Raw genomic sequence first — 15,622 nt, forward strand, 5'->3', positions numbered from 1 at the left:
CGAACATCAAGACAATGCACCAGAGAGCAAAACAATTTGTGCGCTGAGCAGACAAGGTTGATCCGATTGAAATCCCCCTATTAATCCCCCTATGGTCCGGTTCGGTGCGGTGCGATTCTGTTTAGTTCTGTTCCTTATCGAGTATGCACTTATTTATTATTAGATGATCTTCAGCTCTCAAAATCATTTCAGTTTCCAGAGTATTCGTTTATCGTGTCTGTTTTCATTTAGACTCTAAATGAAATTCCGTTCTAGGTTCTGTTCTGTATGGTAGGGCATACCGCTCGGTTCTGGTGCGCGGTTCTCTTCTGGGCCAGCCTTGTAGGTCGGCTTCGCTGCACTAATTTGAGGGGAACAGTTCAAATGCACGTAATTGTTGCAATTACTCAATGAAATATTTATTAAATGCAAATTATGATTAGGCCAAGACTGCTTTTGCCACTGTTCCTTTTCCCAGCCAGTGTCTGTGTGTTGTGAGTATCTGTGCGCGGCTTTTAGAGTGTGTGCGAGTGCTTCTATTGGGCCACGATTAATTGCCCATAAATCAAAATCAAATTACCGCCACACGAGACACGTGCAAATATGTCAAGCCAACACGTTTGCAAGTCAATCAGAACTGCGAATAAATTTATCACGTTGTCACAGCCACGAATACTGTATATTAAAGTCATAGATCAAGTCAACGGCTTCGTGTTTCAGACAGATGTGGGGCAGATGGACTTAGAGAACAATCGATATCTAAGTAAAGACATATTGAGTAATGTGGTTGGTACCTGCCATTTAAGTTTAGATTTCTTGGGATTTATGAACAGTATTTTAGTGCCAACACTTTCTGTATTTGTATTACCTAATACCCTCCAGTCCACCCGCTCTGTTCCTTCCAACACTTCTGTCCGGGTTCGTCCATTAGCCACTGCCATTATGTATTACGGAGGTTACCATAATTCCACTTGATTATATTGAAAGCGCCAGCACAGCTTTACTTTGATATCTCACTTGGCCAAGAAATCACTTCAGGCAGAAGCGAGTGGGAACGGAGACAGAAAGAGAGAGAGGAAGAGAGAGGAAGAGAGCGAGCAAATACGGAAGCCAAATCGATTTTGTTACCAAATAACATTAATTCCCGAATTAAAGCCGAGAGCCAGGCATTTGTACAAATGAGACGATTAATTTCGGGTCAAGAGAAACCGAAGGAGAAACGCAATGAAGGAAAATCAAACGGAAAATTCGAAATGAACAGCACAAACGCCCACGAAGGGAGGAAGGGCTGGTCAAGACGAGGGAAAAACTAGAAGACGAGGGAAAAGCGCAACACGGAAACACCCACGAAACTAAAGGCGGAGACGGGTCTGGCAGGAATGGAGGTCCCGGCTATAAAGGGAAATGCAAAGCAATGAACAAAGTTCCCGACCAAATACAATTTATCATTCAAATAATAATGTGCCACAAATGACTGAACCCTCACGAGAAGGAGAAGGCAACAGCCGGGACGGGAATCAATCAAACTCCGGGCCAGAAAAGGACAGCGAATGAGAGCGAGCCAGAAGGAGAGTTGGTCAGAAGTCTAGTCTCGGGTCGAGGGTTGTTTCGCGCTCAATGAAATGGAAACTGACTCCACTCCGAGTGGCATTTGCTCACTTGACCGTCTCTAACTTACATCGACTCCAGGGCAGGTCCGTCTCCGAGTCTCCATTCAAATGAAATGCGAAGCAACGCGTTCAAATTACATTTTAATGAGTCCAACTCCAGGGGTTGAGTTGGCTTGCAGAGTGGTCAGCGGTTAGCAGACCGCGGGCTGCGGGGTATTGTTCTACTAGCAAAAATCAAACTGCAGACCAAAACCTCACCTTTGGAGCAGAACGAGCCAGAGAGAGATAGAGAGAGAGAGAGAGAGGGACAGGACCGAAGCCATTCGATGCGCCTTTCAACGCCATAAACTGTGGAGTTTGAAGTGCAACGCGAATGGGGCAGCAGCAGCCACCACAGAGGAAGAGCAAACGGCAAACTTTTTATGAATTTGTTTATGATGTACGAGGAGGCTAATGAAAGCGCCACAGCAGGCGCCAAATTGGGTCAGGACCGCCTGTGGTGGGGCTCCGCTTTTCGGGCATTTCGCCCATGAGTCCACATGGACCCACATGGAGACGGCACACAGCTGCCGTGTGTGCGTGTATTGACATTCAATTCTTAATAAATCAGGGTTTACGACTCCACCAGAAGAGCCAACGACTTCATTGCAGCCACCCGCTCCCGCCCGAGACACTGCCGTTGCCAGTGCCCAGGCGGCTTCCTTCAAAGATCGTCGCTGGTGGCTATAACTCGACGGTTGGCTGTTAGCCGCTGGCCCGTTGGCTTTCATCCTGGCGTTAATTGGCAGCTCCGACACTGCCCGAGCCAATAAATTTCCGGCCGACTGGCCCCGACTGCCCGACTCACTGTTCGTTGATGTATTCATTGAGTCCTGGGATTTCAGTGGATCTCCGCATTGAACGAGGTGAAGACAACACGCGTGATCTCTGGTCTGCTCCGAACCTACACATGCGGTGGGGAAATTCCAACTGGGCCAATTAGCCACCAAACACAATGGAAATGGACCTGCCCAGGAATTTCAATTGAGTTTTTCAGCCACTGCCACTGCTGATGGCTTCACTGCACTGGAAAACGCGAAGAAATTTATCAATTTAGTAATGAAAAGGAAGAAATTTAAAAGTGCCCTAAAAACATACCACCAATTCAACAATTAGTTAATGCAAAAAAAAACAAGGATGAAGGAATCTTTTGGAGGACAAACTTTTATGAGCGGAATCCAAACTGAAGTAAAATACTCGTATGCCAGGTCTAATGGTGCCCCAACCTCTTCTCTCCGTGGCTCTCAACAATTTCACACTTTGGGAAACATTTTAAGCAGCGTCACTCGAAAGGAACGCAAATAAAAAGCCACACAAAAAACCATCAACAAAAATTGTACACCCAAAAAGACACAGAAACAACGAAAAAACAAAACAAAAACCCAATGAAATGTTTTGGAAATTTGAAAATAATTGTTGACACTTTATTATTGTTGTTGTTGTTGCTGCCACGTAACAAGTGTGTGTGTGTGTGTGTGTGTGTGTGTGTGTGTGCCCCCTCCTTCCACCTACACCTGACACTCTTTGTGCACCTCTTGGCTGCACATGCGCAGGCCCAAAAAACTTCCGGCACCGCAGCCACAACAATATTTGAATAGGAAAAAATTTAGTTGTGTCACATTAAAAAGCAATTATCACCTTAAATTAACCAGCGGATCCGAAGCTGCCCCCGTCCGTGGTCGCGGGGAGTCGCGTACATTGCCATCGAAATATTCAAATTGCTCGACACGAAATTTTTTCTAATGACTTTTCAAAAGGAGCCACAAAAACAGGTGACAGTGGAGGGGACCTTTTAAGTGGGGAGGTGGGGGCACGTGGGTCTTGGCTCAAATTAACTTGTTGCTATTCTCAATTGGATGCGTTCGACTCGGTTCGGTTCGGTTCGGTTCGGTTGGGCTCGCCTGGCTACGATTCTGTTTTGGCTTTGGGAGGTTACGAACGGTTGCGCTTTTAATTCGTTTTAAATTATTTTGTAACTGGAATTTTGAGCTATTTTTCAGCAGGGGGAGGAGAGTAGCACTTCTTGGGTTAAAGTTTAATTTGGCAGAGAATCGTGTTTGGGCATGGCTCCAGCACAGTGGTGCAGACTCTCAGAGGGGAAAGGAAAGGCACAGATCTACCCATTTTCTTCAAGCCAAATGTGATATTCTTGGGCTATAAATGGCCTGCAAATGCAGAGATTTTCTGCAATTTCAGCTCTGAAAATGTTACTCTAGATAATCGAGAAGCTTTTCTATATATTTTTCACACTTTTCCCATATAACTCGCACCACTGTCGTGCGTGAGTGTGTGCGCGGTGCTCTATGGGCGCTGCACTGAAACAAAAACAAAATGTTTTCCCTTTTTTTTGTGTGGATGTTTTGACGGAAACATTTGTCAGCGATTTTCCAGCAGCAGACCCAAAAGCTAAAAACGCGCTGGAAAACATTTGAACAATTTAATTAGAATCGTCTCCACCCGACCCCCAGCCAGCAAGCCCCTTGACAAATTATCGTGTGTGGCAAGAAAAACAGTTTCCAGTGTGATTTACGTGCAGCATGTGTGACATTTGTCGCCCCGTTCGAGCCGGCTCCATTGTTGGCTTACAGCACCAGCTGTTGGCGGCAATTAGCAAAAGAAGCGGGGCAATAGTTGAGGGCGGGGGTCAGCCTACAGCTGGAGCAGCTTCACCAGCAGCAGCAGGAAGAGGCTCTCCAGGAGCGGAAACCACCAGGGCATCTGCAGCCGATGGGCCGTGACACTCTGCAAAGGATTCGCCCGCTGTTGCTGGCACGAGAATGACTGCGGGGAGACGAGTTCCAGGCCCCAGTACTTGTCCGTAATGATCTCCTCTTCCATTTCTTTTCTTCCAATTTCGATTAGCTTTCGACCATTTACCAGAGTCATAAAACTCTTCAAGGACTTGGATTTACTTCGTGTGAATATTTGTGTCTAGTTGTTCCTTAGAGTTCCATATAAATATTGAAAATTTCGTATAAATTCCCACAAATGTTTGTGTCTACTTTGAGTGTGACAACAAATACGGAAAGTGTCTCAGGGAAAAGGTGGTGTGGAATCGGAAATAAGGTAACCAATGAAGATATTTATATTTGCCACTGAACTAGAACTAGAGATTTCTTCTGGTTTGGAATCTATTACCAAGAAGTTATCCTCTAGACACTCTCAATGGAAGGGCAAGGTAAGGTAGGGGTACGAAAAGGTGTCCATATCGGAGATGTACAATTAATTAACAAAGGATGCCACAGAGGGGATATGGCACTCCCCCTCTCTCTCTCTCGGAGACCACTCGCTTTGTGTTTGTGTGAGTGATATGATTTATATTGTCTCCCTGGCCGGCGCCACAGTCCAAATCCTCTGCGGGTCGGCATCTTTAATGTCTCAGAGCTCCGGTTTGATGTGTGTGCGTGAGTGCCATTGGATGTGGATGCCCCTCTAGATGTGGATGTGAATGTGGAAGAGAGGAGTTTTTGAGGCTCTGGAGGATGATGCTGATGATGATGAGAGGCGGCTGCGCTTTTAATTCTTTTCTGTTGCTGCCGCTGCCTGTGCCGCTGCCTCCGATACTCAACTCTGACTTCTCGCTCTCAGTTTTCAAGAATTTCTGCAACGAATTTTGCTGACTTTTCACACCTCTCCCGCTGTTGCCGCCGCTACGCTCCAGTTTCAATCGGAGTTCGACACTTCCCCCGCAGCTCTGCTCTGCCTTGCTCTGCATTAAAAAGAGATTTGCCAGAGAGTTTGCTAATTATAATTTGGCACTCAGCCACACACCTTTCCCATTGCATTTCGCTTCAGAGCTACCCTTACCCCTACCTGAGTGGGTGGTGGAAGGGCTAATGAGCGGACCTGCCCTTCCGCGTGATGCTGCGGCACTGCAGGAAGGAAGGATTAAACCCGACACAAGACGAGACGATACGAGACGGAACGGAACGGAACGGAACGGATTTTACGGATTTGGGCTAATCCAAGGTCGTTGCCTAGCGCCGGCCAAAAGTTCGCCCTCAATTGGACTCGGATGCAGAGTCTCCGCTGTGCCATGGCCCAGTTTATGGCCCAATTTCGAGTGCAAATGCAAATGAGGCCTAAGCTCTCAAGTCAGCTAACGGTGCCAGTGGCTGATGTTGCTTCTACTTCGTCTACTGCTGATGTTGCGCCTACTGATGCTGCTGCTGCTGCTGCTGCTCTCGTTGCTGCTCTCGTTGCTGCAACACAGCAGCAACGCCCCCTGGTAGATCGCTCCGGGTAGTCCAAGTCAGCATCTATCAAACAGAGAGAGAGAGAGAGCCATGTTCTTGAGGTATTATAAAGTGCATTGTGGCTACCAGTTAAGTGCATGTTGCTGGCCAGAGGGTACCACAGACGGAGCACGGAGCACGGAGCTCGGCCCAGCCCAGCCCAGCCCCAACCTCGGTAGGTGTGTAAACTATGTTGCTGCTGCCTGCTCCATCGCTGACTGAGCAGTCGGCAGAGAGCCAACCCATCAACAGCCAAAACGCCACGGGGTAGGACCTTTTTCTTGGCTCTTTTCTTCGCATACTCTTCTGCTACCCTAGCAGAGAGTGTTCTGTTTTTGTGGTGCAGCTTGCCAACACCTTGAAGATATTCTAAAATCAATTCTGTCGCATATATTCATCAATAATTGTATTCTTCCCGATACACATTAGATAGATCTATGGGTATTCCATGCTTCGTTTCATCGGGATGCTCTCTCCTTTCATGTTCACATCTTCTCCTGTGTTGTGCTCTGTGCCTCCCTGCAGCTTGGCGGCAGAGGCCTAACAGAGTGGGCGCGTACCCGTCCACGTCCACGTCCACGTCCAACGTTCACCTGATGCCACGCTGCAGTAGAACAGCTTCTGTTTATCATGTGGGGCAGGAGGTGCAACGGCAGCAAGAGGTAGCGGTAGAGGTAGAGGTAGAGGCAGCAAGACAAACTGGCTTTCTTTCCATTCATGCAGTTGGGCCCGGCTGGCAACAAGTTGCCAAGCTATAATTACTGCATCCATGTCGCTGCAAGTTGCTACTTCATAAATTAGCATGCTGCTGCTGCTGTTGCTGTTGCTGCTGTTGATGTTCCCTCCTCTGCTCTGCTGCAATGTTGGGTTCAGGCGGTTTGTCATTGCCATGGCTTAGGCCTAGAATGCCGCAGCGTTTTCCAGGGAAACCAAAACAGAGCCAAAACCCAAAAGCACAAATCACAAATCATATTGCAAGCATTAGGCTTCCGTGTGTTGTGTCCGAGTAGAGTCAGAGTCAGAGCCAGAGTCAGAGACAGAGGCACAGACAGAGACTGAGACAGGGCCCCAGACGAGGTCGTTCCCCGCCTACGGGCAGGCAGGCTACTCATCCCCATTCCCCCTCCCAGTCACTGCTGCTCTGCTCTGCTCTGCTCCTTTTTCTGTTTCTGTTTCCCTTGAATTCCTTGAAACCACGAAACGCCCTCCCAACCACAGCCACAGCCACAACCGAAGATCCAGCTCGATCCTCATCACCTTCCTTAGTCGGCTCCTCGACATTGTCTTCGTCCTGCCCTTGTTAGGGTCGCCCTGTCTCCAGCTCTGACCCACAAACAATTTGTTTTTGCATTTCGCTGGCGGGTAGCATGATAGCCACCACCCCAAGAGAAGCACACAAGACGCAAACTTGCTCTCAACATCATTATCACATGGGCGATCTGGGCAAAAACGAACAGCGGCGGACAGCAGCGGACAGTGGCGGACGGACACCCTTTGCGTGTCTCTCTGGCAGCTCGCCGCTTGCAGCTCTCGTCTCAAGGTTTCGATTTCAGGAAATCAATCTTGTTTTGGCATTTCGTGTTCTCCACTCTACAAAAAATACCAACTTGGTATATTGCGGCAGGCGGCAAAAATACCAGAAGAAAAGAGAGAGGCTGCTACTCTGGGTATCATCATTAGCTGGGTCTCTTGGCTCGGGACAGACAGGAGCTGGCACATGACTCCAGGGCAAGGCTTCAGCTCTGGAGCTGGACTCGAAGTTGGACTTCTTTCGGGGTTGGTTAACACCCAAAACGAAATGAATGAGAGGCCGAAGCAGAGACAGAAACCAAGCCCAAGTCCACGTCCAACTCGCAGAAGGAGGCTGATGATGTGGCTCCGTGCCTTGGGGCATCAACTCGTAAGCGTTTTTGAAGACCTCCAGAGCAGCACGCGATTTATGTACGACACCCAGATAGGAACCCAAAGGAAATGGCAAAGGCTGAAAGCAAGGAAGGGAAGGGAAGAGGACAAACCACTCTCTATAAATCTCTGAAAACTTTTATTATTATTATTCCCTTATTAATGAGTTCACTTGAATTTGTGTGAGCATCTACAAGCCCAAGCCCAAAACCAGATCAATGAAAAATGTTATTTTAATTGGAATTAGGCCAAGTCTGTAAACAAGCCCAAAACAACTCACTCAGTGCGGCCCGTGAACGGACACACGTGCAACACATTGGAGTGGAGTCTGTTTGAAATGCTAATAAAAGATAGATTTATCATCCGATGGATGCAAGCCAGAAGGCGCTACCATAATCGTTACAGCAAATACTCGTAGTCAACATGGTCAACATCTTCAGCCTAAGCCGGGGGAGAGCAGCCCCAGAACAGAAACCGCTGCATCATGGCCAGTGTGATGAGGGTTCCTGCCTGCTGGAGTAGACCAAGACAGACCGATGCTCCAAGAGAGAGCCCAGCGACAGGCCAAACACTTGCGTGTGTCACTGTGGTGACGCTCAAGTAGTCGACTGGCTCCAGCAACAGCAAGAGTCTCACTCGGAGCCACCTGATCATGTTGGGCCAAAGTGCCAAGGTGCCCAAGCTGCACTGAGAGAATTTTCCCATAGATTTTACAACAGACATGGCCGGAGGTGGCAGCCTCAACCAGAGCTGGATTTCTTGCAGTGCAGACTAAAGTGAAAATTAAGTCATCAAGCCCCACCAGTCAGAGGCAGAGTCCCAATGTCTTGGCTAGGTGAAGTAGGTGCTGGTGCTGGATGTTTGTTCCCCAAAAACACGGCCAAGACAGAGATATATGTGTATGAACCGCGAGCCAGACACTTCTTGATGAGATTTGAGCTCATCAGGCAAGAGTGTCTGGCGACTGTTTTGCTACCTCTGTCCAAGAGAAGCCTGTGCCGTACGTACCTCTGTCTCTGCTGGCAGATGATGATGAATGGGCCCAGTTGACATATGAGGGTTTTAATCGTCATAGAAAACCTACGCATGCGATTCGAGCATTAAAACTTTGGGAAACCAGAAACCAGAAATCAGAAATCAGAGAACGCTGAAGAGATTCTTGCCTCATTTGGTTGATAGGAAATTTGGCGGAGGTGGGGGTAGGGGTAGGGTTTTCGTTCTTAAGGCTGACTTAGGGCCACTCCCACGCTCTCTTTACTCTGTGGCCTTGTTATCCTGATCGCTTTGTTCGGGACAAATTGGCGGCATCCTTTTTAGAATGTAACAAAAACACTTGACTTGCAACCAAAAATGATCAGCGTCATCATACTCATCCTCATCCTCATCGATCGGTGGACTGGTGGATCGGGGGATTGACGAGCGCCTCATCAAAAGGATAAATCGGCTTTCAACAACTTTTTTTCGCCTTTTGTTATGTTATGTTTGAGGGAAATGCCGAAAAGAAACCAAAGCCAGTGCCTGCGTTGGAGTTGGAGTTGGAGTTGGAGACTTGGCAACAGCAGCAAATGTCAGTCAAGGGGCATTGATTATGATCATCAAATTATTGAGCGCCTATGAGCAGAGTTGAGTCCGGTCCGGTCCGGTCCGGTCCGGTCTGGTCTGGTTGGGTTGCCTGTCTGTGCCACAAAACGCCCCCTTCCGCAGCAAAATGTTCGCCAGATGAAGACATGTACCACATAGATACTATATAGATTTAGATGTATGCGTATAAAAATGCTGACACAATCGAAGCAATTAAATCGTATGACGCTGCCCGAAACCCAAAACTCGAAAAACCAAATGCAATCGAGGCCCGAGTCCGAGTCCGAGTCGAGTCCAAGTCCAAGTCCGACTCCAGAGTCAATCGAAGAGCAAGAGCCGGGTGAAGATCTCTCGAGGAGCGGCAGGCGACGATCTCAACAGCGATAAATTGTTGTTTCGAGTCTTTACAACTTTAACAGGTGAGAAAATGGGTTCACTGTGGCTGCCTCCGTTGCCTCCGTTGCCTCCGTTGCTGTGGCTGGAACATGCTGATCTCATGCCTCATGTCATGCGTTGACTCCGCTGGAGTTGCTCATTCATGAGTCCTGCCCCTTGCCCCCTGCCCCTTGCCCCCTGCCCACAACTCTTCTAATTCGATTGTCGATGCCCAACTGATGCCAACCAATGAACGATCGGGCCCAGAAATCTCTTTCAGATCTCCCATCTCACATCCACAGCAGCCAGCGGCCATTTATTTCCACAACGCAGCAAATCTTGGTCCACTGGCCATGTGTGTTGGGGACCGCTAGTGGATAATTTCACCCATAAATTGAGCCCGACTTCCGTTTCGATTGCGTGTCCGCGATAAAGGTTTTCCACTCAGTTCGTGTTCTGTTTTTTGGGTTTTGATTTAGCCGAGGCGAGGTCATTCATGAATGGTAACTAGAGTGGAGGGTGGAGTCGATCCGCTTAATCTTTGATCTGTTTCAGTTCAATTGGTAGTCGGCAAGGGGTGCAACTAGACGAAATTCCACAAAGAGAGAGTGAACGGAGTGGCTAAGTCAATTTTCACAAACATTTGAAACTGTCTTCATATAGACACAAGTTGTAAGTATTTTAAAATAAATTTGTTAAGTATTTGCCGCTATTTTTAAACGATTGCCAAAGTAAACCAGACAGTAAAGAAAAGATTAGCTCCCCCAGAAGTAGGCAACAAACCCGTTCACTAGTTAATAACTAGTTAATAACTTCCTTATTAACAGCATGTATTAAAGCTGCCATTATTGGATAATTAACCAAACTAATACTAATATTTAATCACACATGTTAATCATGGCAGCATTCTATATTTGTGATAGAGATTCATGAGTGCAAATATTTTCGCAACAATTGCACACGAAAACAAGTTTGAAGCTGTTCTGGATTTCATTCAATAAAAAACAGAGAACAAAACAAAGATCAAAGCGGAATCAATCAGCTGGCAGCGGTGTGGCTTATGCAATCGAATGTCTCACTCCAAAACAAAGCCAATTACATTAATTACACATGATTTTTATTTTTCTCGCTGGCACAACAGTCGTATGATAACATGTCAGCATATCCACATTGAGGCGTCTATATTTTAGGGACATATGTAGCTAAATGAGCATCAGAGATTCATATAAAAAGTATGGAAAATATCCAACAACGCAATTGGTTTATTTGTGCAGTTTGGTTTTTAGATTCTTTTTTTTAGTTCCCCACGCTGGCAAGGCTAGCCTAGCGGCAAATTGGCGGCAATTTATTAATTCAAAATGGCCAGTAGGAGAAAAAAGTTCAAAAAGAGAACAACAAATTTGAAACAAGGAAAAGTTCCGAAGCGCTTGATACCCCCTTGCAGGTCTTCATCTAATAGAGTAGTGGCTTAGCTTCAACCTACATAAAATAGTTTATGCCTGCATTTTTATGGCAAACAAATTTGATCTTGTGGGTTGTTGTTGCGACTCCAGTGTCCAACCACTCTTCAAAGTCATCATACCCTACAGGTATGGGCTGCACATCAATGTGGAGAAACGCAAATCCTATTTGTCAATTTATTTGAGCAAGTATGCGTGCAATCGCAACGAGCGGCAAACAACTGAGCGCAGAGCCAGTGCCACAGCGGCAACAAATGCCAATTGCTTAGGCAAAATTGCGCATAATTGACATTTTTCCAATTTGCTCATTCGTGCTGGAAGAGCACGGAGAGGGAGAGGTCATTGTTAGATAGTTTTACCCCCCCCCCCCCCCCCCCCCCCCCCCCCCCACCCCACCCCACCCCCCACCACCCCCCCCCCCACCCCCCGCCCTCCTCACGCCCGCCGCACGTTCCAACTAAATATTTTCGAACATAAATTTGTAAAATGGGCAAAGCGGACCCAAGAGCCGGGTGTCAAGTAGTAGAGAAAGAACAAGATGCCGCCAAAGTCGGAGGGCATGAAATCAATGTGCAGGATTTGGAATGGTTTATGGTTTGTTTTGCGGCCACTCATTAGCCAGGCCAACTGGCTAGTCCCGAACCGAATACCTCTGCCAGCGAGGGCTGCCACAGTCCCTCGTCCACTGTTCCTCACTCTCGAATGTGTCGCATTGTGTGGCTTCCATAATTATGAACCTTTTGTTGCTCAATCTGCTGCAACACTTGTTGCATTGTCCTGCGCTTTGTGTGTGGGTTTCCATAATTTCCGCCTAAAAGGATTTCACAGCTCATAGATAATCCCATTGGCATTTGAATGGGAGTCTAAAGGGGAATGGGATTGCGACTGGACGTTCTATTGTTTCTGCCAGACAGAGGCGTTGGCTCCCCACATCAAGGGCTCCCTCCTCAGATACTTTAAGATATTTTAAACTATTTTAAAGAGTATTTTCATATGCTTCAGGGATATCAGCACATTATGCGAATGTTTTCTTGCCTGTTTCGGTATATCCTTTACCTTTTGTCTTCCTGCAGTCTGATCTGTTTATCTCTGTCTGGGGCTGCTTAAGATCCTGCAGATTGGTTGCTGTTTCTCCTACATTCAAATCCTTTTCGATGCGTTTATGTTGAGTGATTTTACTCTGTTGTTTTGCATGGCAAATATATTAGCTATAACCTCTATAAATATATCTTTGAGTGTATTCCCAGCTCCAACCTCTAGTCTCCATTTTTGGTTCCCCTGCAACCCCCCCGACTGCGTAGGGCCTTCTAAGGCTGCGTGAGATGTCTCCAGCCGCTGTCTGACAATGTCATGATGGCGTCTTGAAAACATTGAAACGGAAACGTAGATGATATACAAATACATTGTCTGACAAGTTGCCCCTTTCCTGCCCCACGGCTGTTGGCCATAGCGATAGCGTGCGTGGCGTGGCGTGGCGTGGCAGCGGCAGCGGCAGTGGTGGCGGCAAAAGTGGCCCCTATCATTATGGCTGTCGTCTTAGCCGAAATTGGTCGAGGAACCAGCCACAAACAACAAAAGTTTCTTTCTTTGCGGATGCTCTTCCAGAATGGTTTCCTCTCCCCTCTCCCCTCGCCACACTCTTTTTCTCTCACCCCTGTCCCTGTCTATCCCTGATTTCTAGGCCTAAACATATTTGAGCCAAAAGATTCAACATTTTTCCCCTACCGAGTTGCTGTTTATTTTTTGTTTTTGTTTTCGGTAGACGAAAAAATTGATTTACGACTTCCGCTGGCAATGAAAATTCACTTTGAGGCTTTGAAAGCACTTTTGAGCTACTTCTGTCCATGCATGGGGCCACCACGGTGGTGATCGCCGATTGAGCGCTCTAGCCAGTCCCGAAGCCGGGTCGCACCGGTGCTCAGGGTGTTCATTTTTATAGACTCATTTAAGGCGATTATTTAGCAATTTTTTTAAGAGATTTCTTCACTGGTAGCTGGATGATTTTTCGCGCACACACAGAGACAGAGACTCTTGCAGTCTGTGCGCCAGTTAGTGGCGAAATTTATGGCTCAGAAAGTGAATCATTTAAGTTAATGACTTTCAAACGTGTTTCACACTCAAGTGCGAGCGGTACACCACACACACACACACACACACACACACACACACACACACAGACTTCGTGGCCGAGTGGTGCTGGGGAGGGTGAGGGTGAGGGTGAGCTGAGGGAGATAGGCGATGGCTGATTGGCGATTGACTTGACTCACTGGGCAAGACAAGTAGCCGCAGTGATTGATAATGCGCTGATTGAATTATGGCCATAAGTGTAATTTGGCCAGTGGCAGTGGCAGTGGCCGCAAACAGGGGTCACCAAATAAGCGCTGATGAAGTTTTTCTTGAGCTAACAATTAACTTCTAAGCATTACGAATGGAACCACAGGGGAAACTTTTATTTGGGGAATGATTCTATCCCCACTTTTTGCATACCCCTGCACAGCTACAGCCCTGTACTCGCTCTAAGCATCGATTCACTAAAACATTCCTTGGTCTTGGCCACATATCATGCTCGTATTTTGTTGCTGCTTTACTCCCAAACACGAGATTCAAATGGAAGCTAACAATTTTGGGATTTTGTCTGCCCTGCCTGGGGGTGTTTTTTCTGTTCAAATCTGAGTTGAGCTTTGGCTGAGTTTTGTTTGTTACGCTTTTCAGTCGTTCGTCTTGTGTTTTTGGCGGCAAATCAAAACGAGCTGAAGAAATTGGCAAATTGGCTGATGGCCAGTTGTCGGCGAAACCAAAAAGAGTTTCGCCTTTTGTGTGTGGCTCCTTCAACTTTGGCTCCATCTAAATCGAAGTCTGAGGCCGAGTCCGAGTTGCAGATGGAGATGGAGATGGAGCTGGAGATGGAGATGGAGTCCTCTGTCTATGCGTGCCAAAGTGCCAATGGCGTTTTAATTTGAAGTTGAAGTTTAGGACGGCGTCAGCTGCCGCCACAGACTGGGGGGATCGTTTATGAGCTGCCGACTGCTGTTGACTTTTATTTATTTAATGTTTCGGCTTTAGTGTTTGGTTTTTGCTTCGTTTTTTTGTTTTTGTTTTATAATTTTATTTGGCTTTTCCTGCCCCGGACACGGAAAGAACAGGACACGAACCTGTTCCCGATCCGACTACCTGCAAAAACAAAGAGAAGAATAACTGAGCGACTGAGTGGAAGATCGATGCAAAACTGGATTAAGTCCCTTTTACGCCCTAATCCACACTGAACCTGGCCTCTGGGACTCTCGGCTCATCGTGTAATGGCCAAGAGTGTGAGAGGGAAAGAACCAGTACGAGTGGGTCGGAGGGAAAGAAAGAGCAAGAGTTCAGGCGAATCCTGACCGAGACATGGCGCCAGTCAGTCAGTCAGTCAGTGGCCATTGTCATTGTCATTGTCATTGTCCCTCTAATAGGATCAGCAATGCTGTCTGAGCCCTGGCGTGAAATCCGCAAATGCATGTTTACCTTTGGCCCAACGAGGACCCGAAAAAGGGGTTGGCCCTGCAGCCCATTCCCATTCCCATGCCCCTACCATTCCCACTGCCAGCCCACTCCTTGTGGCAGAAGGTGTCTCTGTGTTTATTTGTTTTGTTTCCTTCCATTGTTTTTACAGCATATTCGCTCGCAGCAGTTACTCCAAAAATAAAGACAGAATCAGCCTGATCTCGGGCCGTGATGAGTCAACAGAAAAAAACACGAACAATATTTGAAAAAGTTCGCATCGATGTTGATGGGAAAACTGTGCAAACAATAAGAAGCTCCAAAGGCCCGCAAAGCTCTCGACTCTCGAAATCAAGATATGGCGCACACACACACTCAAGTGTTTGTATAGAGAAAGATACATTGTATTTATGAGAGTTGTATTCTCTGTACGAGGAGTATATATGTATATATGGATGTGGCCATCATTATGGCTTTCGATAGCAATTATTTGCTACCGTTTAATTGCGCGACGAGCGATTTTGTGGGCCGCTGTTGCCTGATTTTTCACACGCATTCGGGCCAGCACCTGTCTCGTCTTACTCCCCTGTCGCCCACAGTCGTTGCCCGCCCCCATGCCCAGTCGAGAACTACACTCCCCCTCGCCTGTGTCTAATGAGTCGCAAATACCTACGCTCTTCCCGCTCCATTTCGCACCAGCCTTCTGGTTCGCCTTCTGGCCCAATTCCGAGGCAGAGCTTAAAGTTTTCCTTCGCTCTGTGTAATTCGCACACTTTCTACGGGCATTTTCAATAGCCTGCTGGTATTGGGTGGGGGCCTGCCAACTTAGGCAGTAATTTGCATAGGAAACTTTTAAATCATACCGATTGAAAATGCACCACCCATGACACCTGAGTGGACAGCCTTGGCCAGAGGAGAGCAGCTGCCGCGATGGACACATTCATAAATATACATAGCCATATAA

General features: G+C 47.2%; 1 protein-coding gene across 1 annotated transcript; it reads right to left on the bottom strand.

The window, feature by feature from the left end:
- Window positions 1–4,057: 4,057 nt before the first annotated feature.
- LOC117585500 lies at window positions 4,058–4,603 on the bottom strand. The gene has a single exon (XM_034275002.1). The coding sequence runs from the start codon at window positions 4,512–4,514 to the stop codon at window positions 4,278–4,280; it is 237 nt and encodes a 78-aa protein (XP_034130893.1). The 5' UTR covers window positions 4,515–4,603; the 3' UTR covers window positions 4,058–4,277.
- Between the last annotated feature and the right edge of the window lie 11,019 nt (window positions 4,604–15,622).

Source organism: Drosophila guanche, unplaced genomic scaffold (genome assembly GCF_900245975.1).
Source record: "Drosophila guanche unplaced genomic scaffold, DGUA_6, whole genome shotgun sequence".
Taxonomy (NCBI): Eukaryota; Metazoa; Arthropoda; class Insecta; order Diptera; family Drosophilidae; genus Drosophila; species Drosophila guanche.